The sequence below is a fragment of the Talaromyces stipitatus genome, genomic scaffold, assembly GCF_000003125.1.
Source record: "Talaromyces stipitatus ATCC 10500 scf_1105507295517 genomic scaffold, whole genome shotgun sequence".
NCBI classification, from domain to species: domain Eukaryota; kingdom Fungi; phylum Ascomycota; class Eurotiomycetes; order Eurotiales; family Trichocomaceae; genus Talaromyces; species Talaromyces stipitatus.
In genome coordinates, this window is record NW_002990121.1 from 312,572 (window position 1) to 334,008 (window position 21,437).

Here is a 21,437-nt window from a genome sequence, read left to right on the forward strand (position 1 = left end):
CAATTCCACTCTCTCACCGCTCCGATAGCTGGAACGTTCTTGTCGAGAGTGGGTAGTGATCCGAACGCTGCAGGCTGGTGTCGCTTTCATGGCTGACAGAAATCAATGGATGATAGTAGGTCAGTACTAGCGCCACTCAAGAATCAGGGTTGCCTGGGAATAATGCCGCCCTATGTGTTGTGGGAGGTTAGAGCCCCGATCTTGGCAAGGCTTTATATCCAAGCATCTTGTCCTGCTTGATTGGGTCCATTTCTTTCCCTGCCCTTCTCTTCATTGCGTCGGAGCACATTGTTCCTGTGTACAAAGTTTTTCTCCATTTTTTGTCCAACATGTGCGCTCAAGTTGAACTGCAAGTCATCCAGCAGAGCTGCCATGCCCTGATACCGGGGCTGAAGACCACCTATGGCTATACACCTTCCCAGGCTGCCGGTATCGTCTTTGTCACTCCTTTCGGTTTGTCCATGTGTTTGCACACCACCCAGATGGCATGGAAGAGGAACTGGTGGTGCCTCGTCTTCGTCCTCGGCTTCCTGAGTACGATATTTCCCACACCCCCCCCCCTTCTTCTCCCCTCCTCCTCGGTAGCTATACAGGTATAGGTGCTAACAGTCGCCCTCGCCCTAACGATTTGCTCAGCCGGGTCATTGGTTGGGCATAGGGGTGGAATCGAATAAGGATTTGCCTCATTCGTATTCGAAAATATCTTGATAATGTCTTATTCTAGGGCTGGACACGAATATCCAATATATTCGTATTCGCCGCGAATGCGAATATTCGTAAACAATTTGTGCCACGAATGCGAATACGAATCAAAAAGCATTATTCGTAAAATAATAAGCCTTCAAGAAGTCTTCTAACTAGTATATATATCTCTCAATAGCATCAGCTTTCTCATAGTCTCTGCACTTAATGGATGTACACCTCTTTTGTTGATATAGCATGAGGAAGTCACCAATACACTTCTTTTTCTGCCAGATTGCAAAGAGAAAGGTTGCCCGGCCTCCTAGACCCCTTGGATCCCCATCTAAAATCATCCCCCTCCTTCTAGGCACTCCAAAAGGCGCCATGAAACTAGCAACCTGGCTCTCAGAGTCCCGATTCTTCGAGGATACCTGTCCTCGACGCCCTCTCCTTAGCACCTAAGCTAAGAAATCACCACTAACTTTATTATGTCCCTTTTGTCTTTTCTTTATTTTTCTTTTCTTTCATCTTAAGTTCTATCAGAGTTGAACAGGCCAGATTTGATCATGGGGAGTAGGCGGACCACTGCAGCTGGCAGCAACATCCAGCCTTTATATATAGAGGCCAACCATCTGACCACCGCAGTTATGTAAAAACGCCAAAGATTCACTTCTTGTAACTAGTTTTTGACACCCAGGGCTTACCCCCTGGCGGCCTTTGTCCCACTAGGGAATGGGTAGGCAGTGATTAATCATCACCTACGGCCGTTAAACAATGGCATACACACACACACTGTGTCGGTATAGCAATCTTGCCTATCTCGGCGCGGGAATGGGATATAGTTTAGGGTGGTGATCTAGCGACACCCCCCTAGTTCCAGCGACACCAGGGTGTCGTTCTAGCGACACCCCCACGTGACTCAGTTATACGGATTGGACAATTTTGTCAGCGTGCTACACCCGTGGATCTCCCTCCGGCGCGGATCAACTATGCTCCGAGAGTCATGTGACCTCCGTAAAGGGGTTGTCAGATAATCCGGCTTTCAAACGAGGCAGAAAGATCGACTGTTCAATCTTACAGGTCTAAAAGGCACCTTTAGGCATATATCTGGGCACCTAGATTTCAGCCCAATATTTACCCCTCCTGATAAACCGACCAATCCGACAATTAAGAGTCTGACTACCCCTACCGGCTCTATATCAACATGTTGTCCAACATTGCCACCGAGTATAAGCTCAATTCCCCAGAGGATTGGGACGATTGGCAAAACGAACTTCTCAATCGGGCCAGAGCCAATGATCTTCTTCCCATTCTCCAGGGAACTAAGAGACCAATCAAGAAACCTGTTCGACCAAAGATACAGGACTATCTATCTGAATCCTAGAACACTACACAAAACCGTGTAGATGCAGCTCAAGGAACGCGTCAGAACTCTACTCAATCAACCCAAACCACCGCGACTGAAGATACAACTGATGATCGCACTAAATAAAGGGCAAGAAATGACTTCAATCTACATCTCAATAACTACAAAATGGAGTTCAGTGAGTGGGAGGTTCAGCGTAGAGACATCAACAAAATCTTTAAATGGATGAAGCGGACAGTGTGTCATAGCTATCTTAAGACCTGTGTGCACATGATATACAGTTAAAAGGAAGCATACAATAACTTAAAGACGCAAGTTGGCCAAGGATCGCGAGAAATCCAGCAATAAATACAAGATAACTATAACCAGCACATGAAACCTTTCAGAGGCACTCCGTAAGATCTAGAGGCTTAGTTAATCAAGTGGGAAGAAATCATACTTCAAGGAAAGAAGAAATCCATGTCCTTTGCCCAAGATACGGAGGACTGGGCATCTAGGTTTCTCGAAGCTATTCGACCACTAGATGAGGCGTGGGTAACATCTTTTAAGCACTCAATCAATCCAAAGATTGATGATAAATCTCTTACTTATAAGGATCTATTAAATGGCTTCCGGAGACTCATCCCACGACTCCGTACAAAATAATAATCCCATATAATAAAAGGCTCTTTTGCCACTCATCTAAGTAAGAGCAACAACAGCGAAGAAGAAAATGAAGAAAGCTTGTAGCGAGAGAGAGCTGTGGAGCGTGGTTGACAACATTTACGATCACAATCATTTGAAGAAGGACAGCGCAGCAGATTTGCTCCAGATAAAAGAGGTGAACCTAAATTAACCTACCCTGCATGTGGAGGCATACACTTTATTGACTTCTACTTCTATATTTTTGGTTATAAGGCTCCTCAAGAGTTTCAGCTAAGACTTTGGCTTCAACAAAGAGCCGATAGATGGCTTAACAGCAATGCATCATTAGCAAAAGAGGTAAGACATATACTAACCAAAGAACAGGGACAAGCTCCTTCTCAAAGGAAAGAACAATCTCGCTCTAGAAGTCAATCTCAAGAGTGACGAGAACCTATAACTCAAAATACTCAGAATGAGGTGACTTTCCAAGGAGAAACAGCAAGTTCGAATTGACTCTTTAAGATGGCAGTAGGCAGCTGCAAATCGACCTACTACATTCGCATGGAAAAGGATTTGGCTGCACTGTCAATTAATGAATATCCTTTAAAACATTCAGCTTTATTGGATTTAGGGTCATCAATTCACATTTTCAATGAGATAGAAAGGTTTGTGAACTTCCAGAAAGCGACAGCAGGAGACTTCCTATGGGTAGGCACCCACCAAGTACCTATCTTAGGATATGGAGAAGTGGATATCGAAATCTACAGCCTTGGTGGAAGACTTTAAATTCTGCGCCTTTATAACGTGGCATACTGCAAGGACTTTGTGGTAAACCTGGTGTCTTTCCAATAACTAAGAAAGCATGGAATCTGGTGGGACACCAGAAGAGGCTTCGACTGCCTTCGGAACGAGAAAAATCAAGTACTTATATATATAAAAGAGAGGGAAGGTCAATTTGTACTCAAACATATCGTTAACGACTATCCTCTCGTAAAAATGACCTTTATGATATGACGGCACCGCTTCAATTCATGAATAGTCAGAAAAGAATGAAAAGCTGACGCTAAGAGATGGCATGCTCGCCTTGGCCATCCTAGACCCCAAGCTATTGAACACCTTACCACAACGACAAAAGGTGTAAGAGTGACTGGCCTATCCAAAGGTCCTACCACTGTACAGTGCGAAGCCTATGGAAGGGCAAAAGCCAGACGAATTATACGACGAGAAGAAAGAAATATTATAGAACGACCTGGCATGCATCTAGCGATTAATTTTCATGACTTTCAGAAAAGCTCAATGAATAGAGAAAAGACATTGATGTTTATAACCGATCGATTTAGCAGTTTTATCTAGGACTTTTATATAACATCGCACAAAAGCGTGGAGATCTTAGAAACTCTGAAATGGTTCTTTAAATATCTGAAAAAGCACCATGATGTTAGTCCAATCAAGATTGAGATAGATAATGAGATATTCTTATACCAACCTAAGGTAAAGGAGTGGCTGATTACCAAACATATTACTATCAAGCCCTCAACAGTAAATAATCAAGGACAAAACAGTGCTGCTGAGCACTCAGGGGGTGTCATCAAGGATAAGGCTAGGGCTATGAGAAATAGTGCAAAGTTACCTACAGATTTATAGTCAGAAATATACTGAGTCTCAATCTATCTTTACAACCGTACCCCAAAGTTCATGTACAACTGGAAAACGCTATACAATAGGTTCCATACTTATGTTACTTTGCAAAATAGAATTTACATATAAGATCAGAAATCTTAGCTTGCTCACCTGAAGGTATATGGCTGTAAAGTATATGCCCTCACATCGGAGTATCAACTCAAGAAAAATCAACTTCAACACTTCAATCCGCGAGCATGGGTAGGCTATCTCGTTGGATATAACTCAACAAATGTTTATAGGATTTGGAATCCTTCGACAGGGAGGATTGTGCGAGCAAGGGATATTATTTTTAATAAGAATGAAGTCTTCAGTGGAGATATCCAAGATATCAAGGATGATCTCCTTCATATGTCTATTAAAGAACTGACAATCTTACTAAACAAGATAGATATCTGAGTACAGTCAGATGAAGTCGAAGATAATGCTAACTTTAGAGATGAGATGGAGGATTTGGTGTTTGATAGAAATAGGCACAACAATGAGCGTACGACAACAACAGGCTTGGTGACTAGTTCTAGATTTGAAGATTTAAGTTAGCTTGATTCGGACTATCCAAGCGGCCCATCTCTGACGCTAGGAGAAGGATTGTTAGAGGGGATTAATAAATATGCTTATCCTATACCTCCAGATACGCCTCTGAGCGCACTGTTGACAGCTAGCATAACTATTGTCTATAAAAATGACCTCAACCTCCGTCAGAGCTCTAAGCACGCAGCTGGAATGTCAACTGGCGGGGTCAGGCCCAGAGGGTCGCTCGTTCAGGAAGCAACCACCAAGGAAGGTCCCAGAGGGGCTCTTGATGGTGTAGACATGGTCAGGTCCAGAGGATCACGTGCTAAGTTTGGGGACAGGCCCAGAGGGTTGCCCAATCTGCGTGACTCCATGGTAGGTCTCAGAGAGGCTTATGGCAGGCATATCCTTGAGGACGGACCCAGAGGGTCGCTTGAGAAGAACGGGGTAGGCTTCAGAGAGGCTCCTGTTAAAACCATCGCCGCTGCTTTGACTACGCAATGAGAAGAGCTTAATCCTTGGAGGTTTGCTTTTCTAGCAGGCACACAACATCGTCAGTATAAGGTGAACATAGTCAAATTTGATCACATGAGCCTCCAACAACGTCTAAGGTCAGGACATCGACTTCAGTCAGTTCTAGTCCGCGACCTACCGCCTACTCCTAAGAGTCACCGTGAAGTAGAAAAACATCCTTTAGGTTGGTTATTTAAGGAGACTGAGAGAGATCACCTTAAAAGTCACGATCTATCTGGCTCTTGGACAATGATGCCTATCGGTAAGGTAAAAGAAAAGCAGATTCTCAATTATATGTGGGTATATGTCTATAAGTAGGACAAGAAAGGTCGTCTAGTCAAGTGCAAGGCACGACTTGTGGTAAGAGATGATCAAGAGAAAAGAGATGATACAAGGGACATATATACTGCTACTCTTGCTGCAAGATCTTTTAGAACATTTATGGCTATTGCTGCGCGCTTCAATCTGGAACTCAAGCAATATAACACTGTCAATGCCTTCATTAATGCCATACTAGATGAAGAGATCTTTATGAGAATAGCTCCTGGATATTGTGAGTCTAGAAAAATATATCGACTGAACAAGGCTCTTTACAGATTGCGTAGATCATCACTCCTATGGCAAAAGAAACTTACCAGCACCCTTGTAGAGTTAGGTTTTAAAACAGTGCCTCACGAACCATGTTACATGTTAAAATCTGGGATCATACTGTTCTTTTATGTAGACAATATTGTTATCGCATATAAGAAGAGCTACCAATCAGAAGCTGACTCAGTCATGAACCAACTTCGTGCCAAATACAAAATATCCGGAGGAGGAGACCTGGAGTGGTTTCTAGGTATAAAAGTTATATAGGATCAAAGTAATAAGGTGATCTGGCTTAGTCAAGCCACCTATATCAATAAAATTGCGAAGTTAGCCAACACTCGACAAACTAACGACACACCAATGGCTCGAGAAGAATTACTCCTATACGAAGGAACAGCCACCTACAAAAGTAACTATTAATATTAATAAAAAGTTGGCTTAATCATGTACGTGGCAGTAAGCACTTGACCTGACATAGCTTTTGCCGTCTCACGGCTTTCACAGTTCTTATCAAATCCCAGACTAAAGCACCATCAAGCTGCTGACAAGATTTTATGCTACCTTGAACGTCATCGTGCGTATGCCTTGAGGCTTGGAGGAGGTGAAGATTATTCAGTATTAACAGACGCCTCCTTTGCAGATAATACACTTGACCGTAAGAGCTCGCAAGCATACATTATGACACTTTTTAGTGGAATAATAGGATGGCAAGCGAATAAGCAGGATACGGTAACAACGTTAACCACTAAAGCTGAACTATTAGCTCTCGCTCAGGGGGTGAAAGAAGACAAATATGTCCTTTGATTGCTTCTGGAGTTGGAGATACATTTTAGAACACCTACTCTTCACATTTTCTACGATAACCAGCAAACTCTAGGATTGCTGGAGAAGGACGCTCCGCGACTGCGTACAAAGCTCCGACATGTTAATATTCATAATCACTAGGTATGACAAGAGGTGCAGAAGGGAGACATCCAAGTGCACTACATGCCCACAAAAGATATGATTGCCAACGGCCTGACCAAGGCACTCAGCAAACAGGAACACTAAAAGTTCCTCAATCAAATCAGAGTAGAGGATATCGACAGCTATCTCACTCCCCAGCAAAAGGATATGGAGAACCCAGATATCGAAGAATTACTTTCTCTTAATGACGTGCCCGACAACTTATGAAGCTATTCCAGCTTTGCAAGCAGTTGCTTTCTGCAGCTGAGGGGGTGTGTCAGATAATCCGGCTTTCAAATAAGGCAGAAAGATCGACTGTTCAATCTTACAGGTCTAAAAGGCACCTTTAGGCATATATCTGGGCACCTAGATTTCAGCCCAATATTTACCCCTTCTGATAGCTCACAAATCACCCCGCCAAAGGTGTCTATAAAGGACCCGGCTTTAAAAACTTGAAAGACAGACACAGAACTCAATACATACAATCTTGCTAGTCACTTCTTTTCTTTGATCCTAGTAAAACACTCTTCAGGATTGGCCTGGAATAAACCGACCAATCCGACACTACTACTACTACTACTACTATTCGTGGATAAGTGGAACTGGAACGTGTGTGTGATTCAACCTATCTTCACGTGTCTCGACGCACACGGGATATCCTCGGTTGGTGGATCATGGTGGTAACTAGACTTTGTAACTAATGACAGAGAACTGGACGCTAGTTAACTTAGCTAACTATACAAATTGTGGTCCTCTAATTTGGTAAAGGGCTTCAGTAGAAGAGATCCCCTATACAGTGGCCCCGCTCGGTGACGTGGCCCGCTTTGGTGTCAGATAATAATAATTTATCACCTTACCACCACGATTTATATTAATAAATCAACCACCTCAGCAATCGTGTGAAGTATATATAATTGCAATCCGGAATTTTCTCTTAAGTTCATATTAATAACCTTCAATATCCTATAATTAACCACTTTAAGCCATTGAAGTCAACAAACTGATACCAACAATGTCTGCTATTCGACATTTTGATACACCACACATCATTCGTTTTGGTATGACTAACGACAACCCCGGCATGAGTGAGATACAATTTTGGAGAAACGGCGTACATTTCAAGCTCGGAGTTTATGAAGATGACGTGAGGGGAACGGATTTTGAGCAGCAATGGAAGCCCCTTCTCAAACAAGATCCGATTTTATTACGTGCGGGTCTCTGGAGTGAGCTCTGCGATCTAATTATTTCACACTGCATGGAAATTTTGCAGGTGTTGGCACCGAATATCCCGTACTGGACCAGTCTCCACGATTATTTCTACTGCAAATCGTATACTCTCAGGTTGTATGGAGCTCCAAAATCCGGCGTGATTCCGCGGGTAGTCCATGGTCCAACTAGCGCATGCGCATATGAGATGCAACCTGCGGCATGGAACACGTTCAACGTGCCGGATGATATACCGATATATGACTGTCATGAGGCATCCCCTCTGGATCACGGGATGGATTTAAAAAATGCTCCTCAAAAAGTTCGTCTGTCTGACGGAACGGTGGCTTTCTTCATTCCCAGTAGAATTTCAACGCGTAGACAGGAGGGACCCGGTTATGTCAATGATGTGAATGAGTCTCACCAGTCTATTGCCTCTTATTTCCTCCTACACTCTCTGCAGATTAGACGCAGTGATGATAGCGCACGCATCCCGAAGATGCTTGGAATCCTATCCTATAGCGGCCGTCCTGACGCTGACATACAGAGGGAAGACGGAAAACAGATTGCAGGAATTCTTCTCGAATGGATTGATGGATTCCGTCTTATAAACTACAGACTAGGTGTCTACCGCCATATTACCGCACAAAATGAGTCGAATCATGCCAAGTGGCGGCAACAGGTTTCCCAAGTGATAAAAGAACTTCGTCAGCATGGAGTTTCTACTCTTGGTGTTGATATAAGTCCATTTGATATCATTATTGACCAGAATAATAATCATGCATGGCTGACAGGATTTATTAATACAGAAGTATCGGAAGGTCATCGTGAGGGAAAGGTCGGTGAGTCAGATCAGGTGTATCTACAACTTGTTTTCGATCAGTGGCTGAGCGAAGAGGCGCATGTTCTCGCATCAAATCCACAGGAGATCAAAGAAATAGAAATGTCACGGTGGTTTACTATCTTAGACAGCGTCTGTTGAGATTTGATAAGCGATTCATACACTCCGATGGATGAATGGATTATTTTATTTACCGTGACCTCTCGTTACACAATTGGATTCTATATCGTGTGATATATATGTCTCATTGATTGATATGCCGTAGCCTATTAGATTGCATAGCAAGGGGATAACTATAAATCAGCTCTATCTAGTCAAATACTTATGAAGATTACCACACTAGTACCTTGATTCAGAATTTCAATTTACACTAGCGTTTGCAGTTACTACCACGATTAGTATCCTTATAGCTCTGGTTACAGTCCTCATCACCTTTCCTACGGGGCCAACTTTATGCATCGCCTAGGGGCCTGACGTCGACCTTTGCCTTTAGTTCCTTTTCGTGCAGGCCCGTCGCCCTGTGGCTACGAAAACCTTTGGTCCTGAGATGGATAACAGATAATCCCGCGTGAATGTCTGATTAAAATCCTGAAAGCGCTGGAATGCTGAGAGTAGAAAGCTCGATAGTGTCTCGATTGCTACTGCAGTCATGAGATTGCGCTTCCTGTACATCTGATGAGCACCAGCTAGTTTGATGGTTGATAAATACGTATTACGGAAACGATTCCATGGATCTTTGATGGTGAGAGTGAGAGTTGTACGAGGTACTTGATGGACCTTTAAAGTCCTTAAAAGACTTCGAAATTTCCCTTTTTTCTTAATATAAAAAGAAAAAGAGAAAAAAAATGGAGAGTGGCTAATTGGATACAACCCTCTAATTATACAGAGTCTTGTGCATTTCTTTTTCAAATTGATGGCATACTAATACGTTGACCAGTAAATAGTATAGAGCAGGTTTTCCACAGAAAGCTGGCGAGCAGGCGGGTGGGCGTAACAACGTATGAACATTTAGCTTGACTAGTAATCCTATATATTGTTCTAGATTCTTTTACTGATTGTAACCTATACAAGATCCAACCCTTCCAACATATCTCGACGCATCTCTATTTATAGCTAAGGTGGATCCAAGTTCATTTTCGAAACTCACTGTATCAATGCTATACTATCTTTGTCATTTCACCATATCCTTGGGTAGAGTTTTTCATTAATTCCATAGTTTTGCGGGTATTTTAATCAGAAGGAATTAATTCCCTGTATCAACAATAATAATAGATGGCGAGGAGAAAGACGTCTGATCAATGCATATAGGATGCATGCGGCGCGTAATTTTTATTGTTTGATCAAGATGTATCTGGCATACTACTTGACAGTAAAATAGTTATATTAAATACAAATATACAATATTCATACTATGTACCGCGCTATCTAATATTATCAATTCTTTCAGTGTTGAGCGAGGGGTAAACATATAACGTGGATCTCCGTAACACTCCATAGCACCTTACTAAGAACAAACAGCTATATGATTCGCATCTGAGTAGTAGCATTCATTTGACGTCGAAGTACACTAAGAATGTTAGCGTGAGAGTAGTCTAGTTTATAGAGTTGCATTACTTACTTGATGGTAGATAGAACATTTTGTTTGCTCGATTGAGCCGTAATAGCAGTAATAGCACCACTGTGCGCTTCCAGCTGAGCAGTACTAGTCCAGTGCTTAGTAAAGCACCTTGAAAGTATAATTATGACACTTACACCTGGAATTACCGTGTCTGCCTCACGTTTTTCGATACCCGAGGAATTAGTGCCGTTGAATGTAACAACCAGCAGGCTTTAGGGTCTAACTATTCCAAGAAATGCGCCCAATACGTCTCAAGTTGAGTTTCAGCTACACCAGGTGAAGGCTTATATGTTCGAGGATGGTTTCAGCTCCCTTGGACTGCACCTTGACTACTGGAGCTATTCAGAGAAGGGAGATCTGGTACACATTGTATATCTATAAAGATGGCAGATGCTCCAGGATAGCAAAAGATAGGTTTCAGTACATTGACATTCCATACCCTACCTTGTATACTCAATTCTTGTGATCCCTCTTGAATCCCTATACATATCCCTTGTAACATTGTTACAACTCTGAAACCTCTATCCTTTAAGACCAATCACAATGGCAGTATCTACAAGGAGAATTGCTTGTTCAGGGTCTTTGGACAGCTAGAATGACCAACAGGATAATAGAATGGGCGTTGGTCCTACTCAGAGGCCAACCAAATCCAGCGACAATACTAAAAACCAGTATGATAAAGTGGACATCCGCCAGCCAATGGGACTCTACGAAATGTAAGAGATTATAGATAATTGACTACTTTCTACCGAACAACTTCGAGTCCTTACTGATAGGATTTGGGTACTCGTGAAAGCTCATATAGGAAAATAAGCTAACAAAAGCACCGACAATGAGGACGACAGACCACGTAAACAACGAGCCAATCATAACCTTAAATACAACAGCATCAAAGAACTCAAGATAGGTGTAACCCTTAAAGCCTGGAGCAACTGGAAGATTAAGATCTAGCGAGCTTTCAATGTATCCCTATATAAATATGATAATAACTGAACTAAAGTAATTAAGACACTGATTCACCTTCATGAAGATTACAAAATAATGTGGAATAACCACATCCGCACGGCTTCTAACAATAAATATAATTAGGAAGCCTTTAGCACCTGGCTCGACTCTACTATTCAGGACCAAGAAAACGACGAAATCAAAACACAGATTAAGTAGAGTAAAGCCAGACAGAGATTTGATTAAACCCCTTGGACTTTTAATACTTATTTCACAAGCCTTGAGAGAGAAATGGAACCAAAAAATAAATGAACATAGGCAATGGAATTCTTCAGTTGATTACGACCAAGTTTATAACGTGCAATCCGACTCAGTGGAATTAATCTATTACCTCAGACACGACAAGCAATGTTATCCCTTACTACACATATATGGGAGGAAATCAAACATAATAAAAAGGACCCTAGGAAAAAGGACTTCAAGAAGCCAGAAACCAAGACTGATCACACAACCAAACAGCCTAATCTATCAAAGCATGCTTCTAAAATAGAGAGCAAGAATAAGAACAAGACTTCAAATAAAACAGGGACCTTAAAGGGTCCTAAGGAATTCGCTACTGGCAAGAATGAGAAAGGAGAGCGAATTTGCTTCACTTGTGGTAGCACCGAGCACCTTGCTAACTACCATAAGAAGGACAATAAGAGAGACACTGAGAAGAAGAAACTGAGTGTTTATATTGTCAAAACAGCCAGCCGAAAGAAAGGTCATGAGCGAATGGCTAAGCAGACATGGGACCTTTTAGACTCATCGGAAAAACGAGTAAGGCTCCCTTCCAGTCCTGAAGGAGAGCCATAAATGTGTACAGGGGATTACCTACGTGCTATAGCCAATTGAGCATCCTGGATGGCAATCCAGAGAACATAGAGATCGCACTAGACACGTGTGCTAAAATTGACATGATTGGTATCGACTTTGCAAAACGGCAAGGCTTGAAGCTATATATTAAAGGGTACCCCAAGCTATGGCAGTCAGCTAGAAATATACAGCACGAAGCGAAAGAGGCTTACTGGGCCACATAGAGTATGACTAACCATCAAGGAGTTACTCGTTCCTATTGAAGACCCTTCCTAGCTGTTGATAGAGCTCTAGAGGACGCTCCACTACTCCTTGAAGAACAAACATTGGGTGAGATTGGAATTGATATCTCCTTACGAGCAAAGGAAGCTGGTGGCAATCAATGGCAGTTCCGCTTGCCTGCTGGCAATGATTTCATTGAGTACTATGTTAGGGTTGAATCAGCGAAGGCATTCCGGAAGCAACTGATAAAAGGGCCGAAGATATACGCACTTATAGAGTACAATCCACTATTCGATAAGACCAGTGATATAGACAGCAAGGATAGTCTACCAAGCGATTTAAAGGAATATGCTAACATCTTCTCTCCTCAGAATGCGGAAAAACTAGCATCAAACCGTGAAGGGGTTGACCTAGCTATTAAGATCCAGGAAGGATAAGAACTATTATATAGTCTGCTCTACCCATTGTCACGGGCGGAACTAGAAGTCCTACAATACTACCTCCAAGAGAACCTCAAAAAGGGCTTCATTAGACCATCTAAAAGTCCAGCTGCATCACCGATCCTATTCGTACCAAAGAAGGACGGTACACTGAGACTCTGTGTTGATTATCGAGGCCTTAACAAAGTCACCATTAAGAACCGATACCTGTTGCCATTGATGGGCGAAATACTGGACTATATAAATGGCGCGAAAGTGTTTAGTAAGATTAATTTGAAGGATGCGTACTATCACATTAGAATCCGGCCAGGAGACAAGTGGAAGACAGCATTCCGCACGCGCTATGGCCACTATAAGTACTTGGTGATGCTATTTGGGCTGACAAATGCACCAGCGGCATTCCAAGGTTACATCAACCAGGCCCTAAGAGGGTTGGTTGACGACTTTTACATCATATATCTAGACGATATCCTAATCTTCTCTAAGACGAAGGAAGAGCATACAGAGCATTTGAGACTCATATGTGAACGGCTACAAACAGCCGAACTATATGCAAAACCCTCGAAGTGCCAGTTCTATCAGAATAAAATAGAGTTCTTAGGCTTTATTATCAATGACCAGGGAGTTAAGATGGATCTAGAAAGAGTCCAAATAATTAGTGAGTGGAAGGAACATCCACCAGGGTTGTACCAGGATATTCAAGTGTTCCTTGGGTTCTGTAACTTCTACAGAAGGTTCATCTAAGGGTATTCGCGTATCGCCAGGCCACTTACAAGCCTAATGAAGGGCAGTAAAGATAATAAGAAAACTAGTGATTTCCACAAGGAATGGGGTAACACTCAGTAGGAGGTATTCCTTAAACTATTGAGTGCTTTCGAAACTGCACCGTTACTGTGACATTTTAATCTAGATCTTCTAACGTGGTTGAAGACTGATGCATCCAAGTATGCGCTTAGTAGAATACTATTATAGTTATTTAAAGGACGATGACACCCTATTGCCTTCTATTCTAGATAGTTCAAGGGTCTAGAACTGAACTATGGGACACCAGACCAAGAAATGCTAGTAATTATAGAAGCTTTTAAGCATTGAAGACACTACCTGGAGGGTAGTAAGTACCCAGTAGAGGTACTAATAGACCATCATAATTTACAGACTTTTATAAAGTAGTCTAGGCTAAATGGTTGTCAAACACAATGGTGCTATTACCTTACACCATACAATTTCATGATTAAATGGCGGTCAGGATCGACAAATCTGGCAGATGTACTATCACGAAGACCAGACTACTTAAGATAAAATCAGAAGAATGATCTAGAAGACTCATCCTTAGGGTTGTTAATAATGCTAGGGGCAAAGATTGCTCGCGTATAACAAATCCACACAAGCTATCGTTGGAGGGTGATGTAATCCCATGATGATAGAAATTCTCAAGGAAGTGAGGAAGAGAAGACCTGTAAGGTTGGCAAGAAGTCAACGCAGGCAAGTGAAAAGCCATAAGATGTAGTCACCTGTGTATACAACAGTGAGTTAGGATGACAGGTGCAAGGCCAGGCTTATAAATATAACAGTGAGTTGGGATGATAAGTGCTAACAGAAACCTGTGTATATAACAGTGAGTTAGGAAGACAGGAATCTAAATGGCAGAGGGGGACAGTGCGTCTAGGCCCATTGGGACCCTCTATGACACCCCAGGGAAATGGGGTTGAGGCTGATTACCTCATTCAGTGTATGTTGACTCAGAAGGTCACACGCTAAAGGGCTCGGCAGGCAGTCCTGAATGAAGCACCACGGCAGGAACCCTCAGAGGGCCTGCAGCAGTTGGTAGCAGCTACCTAGAAGGAGGATCCCTTCTGTATGCAGGTAGATAAGGACCTCAGCGAAGGAGACTCTACAAGACTGCAATATGGCTGTACAAGTGACGGAGTATTGCTGTACAAGGGCCAGATATTAATCCCTAACCAAAGAAGTCTAGTGCACGAGATCCTAAGATTACACCATGACAAACCATCTACCAGGCATTAGGGAATCCAAAAGATATTAGAACTCTTGCAGCAGAAGTTCAAATGGGAGGGCATAAGACAAGACGTCAAGGAATACGTACAGATGTGTCCAGTCTATCAAGGAAATACCACTCTAAAACATAAACCCTATAGGTAATTGGATTCCTTACCACAGCCAAGCAGGCCATGGAAGGAGATATCAATAGATTTTATTACCTAGTTGCCAGTGTCCAAAGTAGGGATAGAGAAATATAATGCTATTCTGACAGTTGTGGATCGATATACCAAGATAGCGATCTTCCTACTAGTCTAGGATATAATTGACGCAGCCGAAATGGCGGAGTTACTCCACAAAGAAGTGGAATTGCGATATGGATGTCCCAGTGGGATTATATCAGACAGAGACTCCAGAATCACTAGTAAGTTTTGGGCTGAGATATGCCACTATTCCTTTATCAAGAGAAGAATATCTACTGCTTTTCACCCACAGACTAATAGTCAGACAGAGATCTTAAATAGAATCATCGAAGGTTACTTGCGGGCATTTACCAGTCTTGAACAAATAGATTGGGTAAAGCTTCTACCTACAGCCACATTTACATACAACAATAGTATGAATTATACGCTTCGAATATCACTATTCAAGGCCCTATATAGGTTTGACCCGGAATTCCACATTGACATTGCAGACAATGTCCCAGAAAGGGAGATACCTACAGCCAAGGATTGTATTTAAAAACTCCATAAACTCAGATAAGGACTGCAAGACCAGCTGAACACAGTATGGCAATATTAAATCAAAAATTACAACAGGCGACATACGCCAAAGACCTTCAAAAGAGGCAGCCTAATGAAATTATCAATAAAGAATCTAAAGCTTAAGAATAAGAAGCTTCAACCTCGATTTATTGGCCTATTTCAAATCACAGAAGTGATAGGGTCTCAGGCATATTGACTAGCACTTCCCCAGCAATACTCACGGCTTCATGATGTGTTCCCAATCCAGTTGCTCGAAGAATATCATCCTAAGGAGAAGCAGGATATAATGCCTTTGCCAGAACTGGATAATAATCCTGAGGAATATGAGGTGGAAGAAATTTGAAACAAACGACTGATAAAGGGAAAGGTTCACTACCTGATCAAGTGGACAGGATGGCCTTCGGAATACAACCAATAGGTACCAGAGAATGATATGAATGCACCCAGGTTAATTTAAGAATTTGAGAAATCCCAAAAACGCAAACAAACGTAAAGCCAGACGATGTACTATAGTGGTTTTTGTCCGATATCTCTGGTTTTCCCACTATATAGATCACACCAGATCTAGCGAATGCGTACTTCATGGCTCGCGTGGACGCAAGCCCTTGAAGGGGGGATAGTTATAACAACCAGCAGGCTTTAGGGTCTAACTATTCCAAGAAATGCGCCCAATACGTCTCAAGTTGAGTTTCAGCTACACCAGGTGAAGGCTTATATGTTCGAGGATGGTTTCAGCTCCCTTGGACTGCACCTTGACTACTGGAGCTATTCAGAGAAGGGAGATCTGGTACACATTGTATATCTATAAAGATGGCAGATGCTCCAGGATAGCAAAAGATAGGTTTCAGTACATTGACATTCCATACCCTACCTTGTATACTCAATTCTTGTGATCCCTCTTGAATCCCTATACGTATCCCTTGTAACGTTGTTACATTGAATCCCTCAAGTGATAAGGCTGCCTTTAAAGCGCTATCCGAACAACCTAAGTGGTACCAAGGTTATTAAAGAGGAAGTAGCATTGTGTCAGTGTCATACCTGTCTGGCGGACTTCGAGCTCATTAGGCAAGGGAGATGCAGTCGTGGTACCAGCCAAGCGAAGAACTGTAAGGCCCAAGAGTATCTTATGAAGAAACATTTTGCACTGTGAAGGTGTTTAACTTGATTGTATCAATACAAAATAGAATTGGTTATTGATATTAGTTTGGGAAAGATCAGGGCACATCTATTCCTTATAAACTTTTTGCTTTGTCGTTATTGATAATTCATAAGTGAAAAAATCATCCTGGTAATAGTAAGTCATAAAAGTGCGCCGCCGACTAGCATTCACCTACAGCACAGGACTTAAAATAGTCCAACCTATCGCAGCAGTCTAATAGGTACAGTATTAAGTGAGAGTAATCTATAACAAATAGATTAACAAATCATCGCCTAACCAAAATAACTAGTAACTTACGGCACAGTCAAGTTAGTGGGTCACCATACATTAGTCTAATTAATAGTAGTACAACTGTTAAGTCGATCAACTACTAGTTATGCATTTGCCTAAGACGTCTTGCGGCACAGTATAGCACAGCAGTAAGTGTCGCTAAGAACAACATATATTATCAATTACCTCTGGGTTTCTAGTCTATATATATATGAGCATTCAGACTATATAGGCGTGGTGTAAAATTAAGTACTGTGTGTACGGGAATCCCCAGGTGTTGAGTATCAACACCGGAATATTAGTTATTCCGTTCCGACTACCTGGGATATCCCCTTTACTCATGTAATTATCCTTCTCCTCCCTTTTGGGAACCAGTCGTAATATTAGGAATAACTTCAATATTACCAGACTCACCACGTAGGGCAGTTGGACTGCCCTTGCCGCAATCCTGTGCTTCGTGATCCAGGACCCGGCTAAACCAACAGTGCCATGAGTATGGATTTGTGGATGGAGAGAGTGTTACTGAGAAAAAGCTACTACTATTTATGAACACTGAGTAGTCTACCCCTCAATTGACTTCGAAATCCGATGCGAGAATAGCAGATTCGGCGGTCCATTTTCGCGATAAGCTATTCTCTTCCCAAGGTCTAATTCGGACCCTTCCTCCTACTATAGTGATGATACCTCCTTCCACAGAGAGAATGCACTCCTTGCCGACCTGAATTCGTGGATACGGAGATGGGGGAGAATATGGAGGTAGACCTACGAAATGGAATCTAACCAACACGAAACATATCACACACTAAACCCAAATGAGATCACTAACTGGAACCGAATAGAAGCGGCTGACACTAAACCTGCAGAAAAAAAATTAAAATCGTTGGATTACGTATCAAACATGACACGTTCTTTGGAATCAGATCTCCATTTTGCTCCATATTGCTGTTCAAGAGCCTGGACAGCTGGCTGGCCATTCAAGCCTATAGTCCACTCAGCCCAGAGCTCTCGTACGGTCTTGATCGTACGAGATAGTTTGTATGAAGGCATTTGTGTAAATACAGCTAGAGAAGCTTGTTGAGGCTGTTCTTGAATCATATTCTTCTCATCTTCTGGGTCAGTCCTTTGTATTGGAGCTGACTGTACAGAATCAATGGCTAGAGCAAGATTTGACTGCTCTAGGCCTGATTCAGGGCCATTGGCTCGTACGGTGAAGGAGATTTGGCCAGATATAAGATCATCAACTTGACTAGAGATCGTACAGAAATGGTCAAGTAGTTCAAACTGATTTGTGCTCATAGTCTGCTAAAGACTGTGCTCAGTATTGGTGATTCAATCTGCTATAGCTGGTATACTCTGCTGAAGCTGTATCTCGTACAGAGTTTTAGTGGTATAAGTAGAATGAAGAAGCTCTTGAGCAAATTGCTTAAAATCTGATCGCTAAAAAAGAGGATGCTTCCACATTGCATAAAATGGCATCTCTATTTAAAGGAATACCGCATCCTGTAGAAGAACCATACAAAGCTGCTGTAAAAGCTTTAAGAATCCTTGAGCTGCTAGATCATTGGTATCAACCTGTTGCTTTCCAGCTTGTACAAGGGGCGGTTGAGGTGGAAGATCAAGTAATAGATCTACAGGCTTGAAGCCAGCCATCGTATGGAGAAAATCTCGAGGTAGTGCAGTAAGATAACAGTTGCTCATAGCATCCTGATTCCAATGGCCTGCTCTGCGAATTGAATTCTCATCCACACCCTGTAATTCAGCTACTCGAGCTCCTCCTGACCGTCCAGAATGGGTCTTCTTCTTAAAGACTAAACCAATAGCTTTGAAGACCTTATTTATCCATTCCAGTTAAATCTCATACAAGATAGAAGAGCTGATATTGCGGCCTTTGAAAAAGTGCCACTCATACCATTGTTACCGCTGCCAGAATTAGGAAACAGGCTCCTGCATGAATTCCCATCAATAGAATAGATAGAATGCTGTTTAACCAATCGTACAGAGTAAAGAATCTTAATACCGCATAACCCGCGATCACGAGATGGACGACCTAGATTGTATACCATCTTGAAATGCATTTACCAGGTTTCATAGGGACCTATGATTCAGTTGTTCCTAGGAACATGGACCCAGGAACACGCTCCTGGGATATCAGTCCTACGATATAATTGAATTTAGATCAGAAGACCTATGTTTGAGCCCAACCTCTGACAAACTACCCACGATCCCCTGAGAACCAGGAAAGGCTACCTCTACACGATAGACTCTGGGAAGCACATCTTTAGAATGAAGTCCTAGGACTGGTGTAGACCTAAGACAAAGTTCCTGGAATAGCAAAGGTGCTGGGAATGACTACATAGGATAGGAATACTCCTGAGAATAGTGACACAAAACAAGTGATAACCTATAACAATGATCTTCCTAGGAGTAGGTTCCTGAGAGCGCGGTAAAACCACACAGGCTAGTAGTAGTGGGCGTTACATATATACAGCGAGTTCCAAGCTCTTATAACTGACAACAAGACAGTCATTTTCTGCTAGTACAGTATATCCCAAATCTCAGACTTCTAGTTGATCAGTGCGCTCTTTTTGACTACTTAGTGTGGGAATAAAAGCCGAGCGGGCTAGCTTTTAGGCTATAAGATCCGTGAACCTTATATAAGACGTCGTCTTTTCGAGTGGGGTACTTTGAAATAATCTCATTAATCTGGGCATATCGTAGACTCTATTATGCACGTGATCTATGACTCACCTCCAAGCAACAGCGTTCGTTTTATCAAATGCTCCACCGTGTCTCAACATAAAACATAGTTTCATCTGGCTGGCCCTACTAAATAAACCTCTCCATTGAAACTAATAATTTAAATAGTGGGGACTTGCTGATCATCTTATACTACATACAATCCCCCGCTACGGTGCCCAACATTAAATCTATTCACGGGGTCCCTGTTACTGTAATAGTAAATAAAACAGGGCACTTACTTCTGTCGATAGAATATCCAAGGACAGACGATTGTGTGGGTAGAAAACGTGGTTCCGGAGATTTCTGCCCGCCGGTTTTCTATGGCCCAGTGGTTTATAAGGACAAGTCCAGATGCCAATAGCCGCACCATTCTAAAAGCCATGAATCCCACGATTTCAGAAACACCACGAGTACCCGAGTTCTGCAAAACCACAGTGACGTCACAACAATATATCCGAGGGATTATGATTATTAAGACTGTCTATAAAATAGCTTGACGCACTTAGAAAGCTTCCAGTATAGGCTCAATACGGCGTAAGGTTGGATTCTCAACCATATTCTCATTGGCCATCGTGACCCAGATCAAACAAAGCAAGTAACGCCAGGGAATGAGACAGTATAGAAGAACTTCTAAGTTCATAGGAATTGACTTCCAATGATTGTGATTGGAAGGCAACGCATCTTTCAAAGAGCCATGTGATATATCATACGCGACTTGCATCGTATGTTCATGTTATACAGCCAGTCACTTTGCTAGGGGATCTTCAACCCAATCAATCAGATATATTCTTGGCTTTCTTTGTTCCCACGAAACTACTAATAGGTATATTTATTTGCCTTTCTTTCTCCTTTCCCTCTATTCAAAGACCACTTATATGTTGATGTCCAACACTGAAATATTTAAAACAGTGTCGTCGTTTACTGGTCTGCTATGGAGGTGAGTACGGCATTTCTCTTTCAAGTTAAATATATTAGTGACATAGATTGAGAAAATGTAGAATTGACATCTCAGCGCCTTTGTCTTGGGCGTTGAACGTTCTCGTGACTCAATCGTCTGCAATAACAATCTCCGACAACAGATAACGCCGAATCCAAAAGACCTACTGGACCAGATTTTAAAGATCCTAGCTTCTGGCGACCAGATGAAAACCAACCCGGTTGTGGAGGAAATCCGCAGGGGAAGCCCACATGCACGTATCCAGGAGGTCACCGTGAGCTCATTGAAACGACGTATGAAGCTATGATGATACATGAGAAGCAGTAGGAGCAGATTTAAAACAAGGCCAATGCAGGGATTTTGTCAAGGTTAATATAAATCGGTTTAAGGGTGAAAAAGCTGTCTGGAGGATATGATATGAATATAGAGTCTTCAACACAATAAATATAAGGCATTAGGATACATGTCCCTCCTCCTACAGTTGACGTAGAAATGGAAATCGATACAGCACGGTCACGATGTTTACAAAACTA

At 42.2% G+C, this 21,437-nt stretch overlaps 8 protein-coding genes across 8 annotated transcripts, besides 6 other annotated features; 7 read left to right on the plus strand and 1 right to left on the minus strand.

Moving 5' to 3' along the window:
- Positions 1-329: 329 nt before the first annotated feature.
- TSTA_001260 (uncharacterized protein) lies at positions 330-1,143 on the plus strand (the record flags this gene model as incomplete). Its single annotated transcript, XM_002487664.1, has 2 exons — positions 330-593; positions 976-1,143. 2 exons carry the CDS (start codon positions 330-332, stop codon positions 1,141-1,143), a joined length of 432 nt encoding a protein of 143 aa, XP_002487709.1.
- Positions 1,144-1,885: 742 nt separating this feature from the next.
- On the plus strand, positions 1,886-2,276 carry TSTA_001270 (uncharacterized protein; the record flags this gene model as incomplete). The annotated part of the gene is made up of 2 exons (XM_002487665.1): positions 1,886-2,026; positions 2,088-2,276. 2 exons carry the CDS (start codon positions 1,886-1,888, stop codon positions 2,274-2,276), a joined length of 330 nt encoding a protein of 109 aa, XP_002487710.1.
- Positions 2,277-3,250: 974 nt separating this feature from the next.
- Positions 3,251-4,921: a mobile genetic element.
- On the plus strand, positions 4,796-5,368 carry TSTA_001280 (uncharacterized protein; the record flags this gene model as incomplete). Its single annotated transcript, XM_002487666.1, has 2 exons — positions 4,796-4,858; positions 4,892-5,368. The coding sequence occupies 2 exons, from the start codon at positions 4,796-4,798 to the stop codon at positions 5,366-5,368; spliced, it is 540 nt and encodes a 179-aa protein (XP_002487711.1).
- A 156-nt stretch (positions 5,369-5,524) lies between these two features.
- Positions 5,525-7,048: a mobile genetic element.
- On the plus strand, positions 6,326-6,769 carry TSTA_001290 (uncharacterized protein; the record flags this gene model as incomplete). Its single annotated transcript, XM_002487667.1, has 2 exons — positions 6,326-6,374; positions 6,444-6,769. 2 exons carry the CDS (start codon positions 6,326-6,328, stop codon positions 6,767-6,769), a joined length of 375 nt encoding a protein of 124 aa, XP_002487712.1.
- Positions 7,049-7,473: 425 nt separating the features above from the next.
- Positions 7,474-7,495: a microsatellite.
- Positions 7,496-7,922: 427 nt separating this feature from the next.
- TSTA_001300 (uncharacterized protein) lies at positions 7,923-9,098 on the plus strand (the record flags this gene model as incomplete). Its single annotated transcript, XM_002487668.1, has 2 exons — positions 7,923-8,823; positions 8,926-9,098. The coding sequence occupies 2 exons, from the start codon at positions 7,923-7,925 to the stop codon at positions 9,096-9,098; spliced, it is 1,074 nt and encodes a 357-aa protein (XP_002487713.1).
- A 2,830-nt stretch (positions 9,099-11,928) lies between these two features.
- On the plus strand, positions 11,929-13,781 carry TSTA_001310 (gag/polymerase/env polyprotein, putative; the record flags this gene model as incomplete). The annotated part of the gene is made up of 4 exons (XM_002487669.1): positions 11,929-12,339; positions 12,529-12,547; positions 12,652-12,874; positions 13,049-13,781. 4 exons carry the CDS (start codon positions 11,929-11,931, stop codon positions 13,779-13,781), a joined length of 1,386 nt encoding a protein of 461 aa, XP_002487714.1.
- Positions 12,756-14,321: a mobile genetic element.
- Positions 14,322-14,720: 399 nt separating this feature from the next.
- Positions 14,721-15,776, plus strand: TSTA_001320 (uncharacterized protein; the record flags this gene model as incomplete). The annotated part of the gene is made up of 5 exons (XM_002487670.1): positions 14,721-14,783; positions 14,808-14,861; positions 15,194-15,275; positions 15,425-15,459; positions 15,531-15,776. The coding sequence occupies 5 exons, from the start codon at positions 14,721-14,723 to the stop codon at positions 15,774-15,776; spliced, it is 480 nt and encodes a 159-aa protein (XP_002487715.1).
- Positions 14,955-15,947: a mobile genetic element.
- Positions 15,213-15,716: a mobile genetic element.
- A 2,166-nt stretch (positions 15,948-18,113) lies between the features above and the next one.
- Positions 18,114-19,291, minus strand: TSTA_001330 (uncharacterized protein; the record flags this gene model as incomplete). The annotated part of the gene is made up of 3 exons (XM_002487671.1): positions 18,114-18,527; positions 18,723-19,058; positions 19,226-19,291. The coding sequence occupies 3 exons, from the start codon at positions 19,289-19,291 to the stop codon at positions 18,114-18,116; spliced, it is 816 nt and encodes a 271-aa protein (XP_002487716.1).
- Between the last annotated feature and the right edge of the window lie 2,146 nt (positions 19,292-21,437).